This window comes from Lactuca virosa, chromosome 5 (genome assembly GCF_052849685.1).
Source record: "Lactuca virosa cultivar CGN04683 chromosome 5, Lactuca_virosa_CGN04683_v6, whole genome shotgun sequence".
In the NCBI taxonomy this organism is placed as follows: Eukaryota; Viridiplantae; Streptophyta; class Magnoliopsida; order Asterales; family Asteraceae; genus Lactuca; species Lactuca virosa.
In genome coordinates this window covers 427645114-427649628 of record NC_136430.1, presented here as the reverse complement: position 1 = coordinate 427649628, position 4515 = coordinate 427645114, and the positions used below count along the sequence as shown (strand labels likewise).

Below are 4515 nucleotides of genomic sequence, written 5' to 3'. Positions count from 1 at the left end.
ATCTACAACTTTCGTTTAGACTTCGTCGGCTAATTTTTAATTTATTTTTAAATTTATATTTTAACAGACTTAGACAGTTAAAATCCGTTAAAAATTCATAACTTTGTCATCCGACGTCCGATTTCAACTGTCTTTATATCGTTGAGGTCTATTAATGAGATCTTCAATCCTCATTTTGGTTTTGTCGGCTAAAAATCGATCGATCTAAAATTCGATTTCCGGGCTGTGCACTGCTATGCTAAATCTTAAAAAAATTATAACTTCCTCAAACGAAGTCAGATTTGGACATTTTTTTGTATGCTCTCGGTTTAACATATACTACGACTTTCATTTAGATTGCTAAGGCTAAAAAGTAGTTTATCAAAAATTCACTTTTTACGATACGCGACGCCGTGCTGGTTTTGTCGCAAAACTTTGACGGGTCATAACTTCTTCGTTATAAGTCAGATTTCAGCGTTCTTTATATGTATTGAATCTTTGTGACATATACTATATTTTGGTTAAGATTATTTATTCTAAAGAATGTTCTATCAAAAAGTCATTTTTAATGCTCATTGTCTCTAAATTGACTAGCCCGAATCTGCGGACGTTACACACACACACATAGAGAGAGAGAGACTTTTACTTTTTAATTATTTAAATAAATAAATAAGTATTGGATTTAAAAAAAATGAAAGAAAAATAGACAACATACCCAAGGATATTAAATCCGCAACGAAACTAGCTCAAAATGACCACGAAGCCACAAAAGTCGAGGTCTGGACCAAACCCAGAAAACATACATACACAGGACCATTTTTGGAGTTTTGTCTTGCCTTTAAATTAAAATGGAATATTTAAAGTTTCAATTTAGTCCTTAAAGATATTAGTGTTTCACTAAGTTGTCCTTTAAATATAAAGATCGGCAGAAGTCCTCCACCAAGTTCCAGTATAGAACACGCTTTGCAACGCGATCCCCTATATATATTGTAAAGTTGATTCTGAAGACGATATAATACAGGGTTTACAGAACTCGTCGCACTGAATTACGCACAGGAAAATAAAAAAGGCAAAGGTCTTTGAATCTTCCCTGTTCTTTCAGCAACTACCAGATGATTTCTTTTGTTTCATCGAATCGTTTCTTTGTTATTGTTAGTATTAGATTCACACATATGTTTTCCGAAAAATAAAGTCTTCATCTTTGATGATCGAATCTGTTTCAGCGTTAATCTTGTTTAAAACTTTAATTGATCGACATTATTGGTGCTGAATTCATACAGGTTTTCAGTGATCTCCTGGACGATTTAGATACAATCAATAGTCATGGCATTGGTATGATTCTGATTTTTACTTTCATTGATACTTTGGAATTGAATTATTGTGATCATTTAGTGGTGTTCTACTCTTCATATAAAAAGTCTAGTTCAGTTAGATCATGCCCAGTTTGAATTAGAAGTTTATTTATATAATGGACGGATTCCTACATGACTTGGTCTTAAGGACACGCGATGATTGCTCATTGAGTGATAAACCATGATCGATTGCAAAATAACCGATTGAGGATATATTCTTTACCGATGAGGGGCGATTAGATAATTTAACAATGTAGTTTGGAACTCATATTGGGTGTGATTAGGTTTAAGCACTCAAGGTGTTTGATAAAATTCCTGAGTGAGCTGTAGTCCTAGTTTTTTTAGTGATCAAGTGATTTTCTACAGTTCTTGAGTTTCTCTTTAGCTGGTTACTACAAAGATCCTTAAAAAAAACATTTTCATAAAGTTAACAGATTCATTAGTCCAAGATAAAACCACTCACCTTGATTTGTTTTCTTGCCAGGAGGATGAAGTTTATGATGACCATTCTTCAGAGTTTGAACAGAATTATCGCTGTTATCCTGTTTCTTTCATTGAAAAGGTTTTTATTGGTTAATGTATATAACCACATCATGATACCACTATTGCTTGATGTTTGGCTCTTTCTAAATCTTTTCTTCTTGTATCTTATGCAGTCTCATTTGGAGAAAGGTGATAAAAGTACGTTTATTTTGTTCAATTTCCATTCCATCACTCCTTAAATTTGGTTTTATATAAACTAACAAGTTTTTTTCCCCTTTTATATAAACTCTCAGTTATAATGCCTCCATCTGCTCTTGATCGCCTCGGTTAGTGAGTTTTTTCACATTTTTTTGTTTTGTTTATCATATAACTTCTAGTTTATTGGCTAACTTTTTATTTGTCTCAATTCTGCAGCCTATTTGCAGATCGATTATCCAATGCTATTTGAACTTAGCAATCCTTCTGGTAGTAAAGTTTCTCATTGTGGTGTGCTGGAATTCGTTGCAGACGAGGGTTTAATATACATTCCATATTGGGTATGTATGGGATATGACTATATGAGTTGTTCTTTTATATAATAACATGAAAAATACTACATATATATATATATATATATATATATATATATATATATATATATATATATATCCAATTCTTTATTTTGATTTTTTTTAGATGATGGAGAACATGCTTTTACAAGAAGGAGATATTGTGAATGTGAAGAATGCCAGTTTATCAAAGGGAACTTATGTGAAACTTCAGCCTCACACCACGGATTTTCTTGATATATCCAACCCAAAAGCCATGTTAGTGTTTTATGATACTGCATTTAATCGCTTTTTCTTTTTCTTCATATTTTAATATTTTATCCGGTTTTGAATTTCCAGCTTGGAGACTTCATTAAGAAGCTATTCTTGTTTAACAACTGGTGATACAATCATGGTGGCATATAACAACAAGAAATTTTATATTGATATAGTTGAAACTAAACCATCAGCTGCAATAAGTATAATTGAAACAGATTGTGAGGTTGATTTTGCACCACCTCTTGATTACAAAGAACCTGAAAGACCTCCTGTTAAATCTAAGACACCACCAGAAGGTCTGTTTTCTCTTCTTCTTTTTTACATTTTTCCTTCATTATCTTTTATTAAAAAAGTTGTAAAATTTATCTCTATAAATGGCAGTTGAAGAAGAACCAGATAAGAAAATACCCAAGTTTAGCCCGTTTACTGGTTCAGGAAGACGGTTAGATGGGAAACCGGCTGAGCCACCGGTTCAAACCGTGGCCACAACCAGTGATGCAAATGGCTCGACCCCATCAACCTCTGGTTCAAGAAAACGATCCGGGACACTTGTTTTTGGGTCAAATGTTGACCAAAAGCCAAATGTGAAACCAAAAGTATGATCTTTTTTCAAAAAAGATTTGTTTTTTGTCTGTTTGTAATAATGGGTATTGGAAGTAATTGGATGAATGGTTGTTTGAGTTGCAGGTTATGGTGAAAGAAGCTAAACAAGAATCATCTGAGAAGGAAGAACCCAAATTCCAAGCCTTTACAGGCAAGAAATACTCCTTAAAATAATAATAAGTATATGAAGTTTAGTTTTTTTTTTTTTTTTTTTTTTTTTTTTTTTTTTTTTTCTCTAAAATATGTTCATGTTCTTCATTTGATGTGCATTCCTAGTCATCTCCTTTTGAAACCCATGTAGACAGACCAGTGCATTCACAAGAATTTTTGTTTTAAGTTATATAGACCGACCTTCATTTCATTATTTATTTCCAGTGATTTGTTAGTTGGTTACTTGAGCAAACAACCATCATTCTTGAAATAGTGTATAGACATCTCTTCTCTTGTTTTAAAAACTTTCAAAATACAACGTTTTGATGGATGAAAAATAGTGTTGTTGATATTTTGTAACAAGGGATATATACACTAAAGTCCCAATATTTTCATCGATTTGACAAGAAAGTCCTAAACTTTATTTTTTTGACAGTAAAGTCCAAATTACCGGCAATTTTTGACACTTTTATCCTTTTTTCCCGGTTAGCCGGTAATTAGGATTTTTTTGTCAAAAAAATAAAGTTTAGGACTTTCTTGTCAAATCGTCAATTAGGACTTTACTGTCAAAAAAATAAAGTTTAGGACTTTCTTGTCAAATCGTTGAAAATATTGGGACTTTAGTGTATATATCATTTTTTTTGTTAGAAATTTAATGGTATGATACTCTTTAAGCATAAGAGTTATTGAAACATTTTCTAGTCAGCTAGATCTTATTGAAATCCTTAACGTTTGCTTCTTGTTAAATAGTTTTTTAAATCTCAACAAACCGACATTGAAAAAAAATGGAGATAATCAAGAAAGAAAGAAATAACCAGGGTTGTGTTGGCTTTTTGCAGTCCCAAAAATGAAGAAATAAGAAACCGAAAAAAGTGAAATTGCCCTTCTTTCCCTTCTTAACATTCACACCCTTTTGACTAGGCATATATTGTTTGTGTTTGTATAATCTGTTTCCCACTTTTTAGTTCAAGATTTGGCGGCGAAGCAAGAAGAAACTTTTACAAGGGTGAAAAGACTTGTAAAACTTTCTTCTTCGCCGCCAAATCTTGAACTAAAAAGTGGGGACATATTATACAAACACAAACAACACATACCTAGTCAAAAGGGTGTGAATGTGGAGAAGGGAAAGAATGACAATTTCG

The 4515-nt window shown here is 32.3% G+C and overlaps 1 protein-coding gene across 1 annotated transcript; it reads left to right on the top strand.

Moving 5' to 3' along the window:
• Window positions 1-938: 938 nt before the first annotated feature.
• Window positions 939-3644, top strand: LOC145115593 (ubiquitin fusion degradation protein 1 B-like). Its single transcript, XM_079051914.1, has 10 exons — window positions 939-1054; window positions 1260-1311; window positions 1816-1893; window positions 1988-2012; window positions 2108-2140; window positions 2229-2350; window positions 2490-2620; window positions 2702-2916; window positions 3002-3216; window positions 3308-3644. Exons 2-10 carry the CDS (start codon window positions 1303-1305, stop codon window positions 3395-3397), a joined length of 918 nt encoding a protein of 305 aa, XP_078908040.1. The 5' UTR covers window positions 939-1054; window positions 1260-1302; the 3' UTR covers window positions 3398-3644.
• Window positions 3645-4515: the final 871 nt, after the last annotated feature.

Bases quoted from the DNA above. Each gene is read 5' to 3' on its own strand.
- LOC145115593 (XM_079051914.1), top strand. The intron at 2,351-2,489 runs GTATGTATGGGA...GATTTTTTTTAG, and splicing joins TAATATACATTCCATATTGG to ATGATGGAGAACATGCTTTT. The intron at 2,621-2,701 runs GTTAGTGTTTTA...TTGAATTTCCAG, and splicing joins ATATCCAACCCAAAAGCCAT to CTTGGAGACTTCATTAAGAA.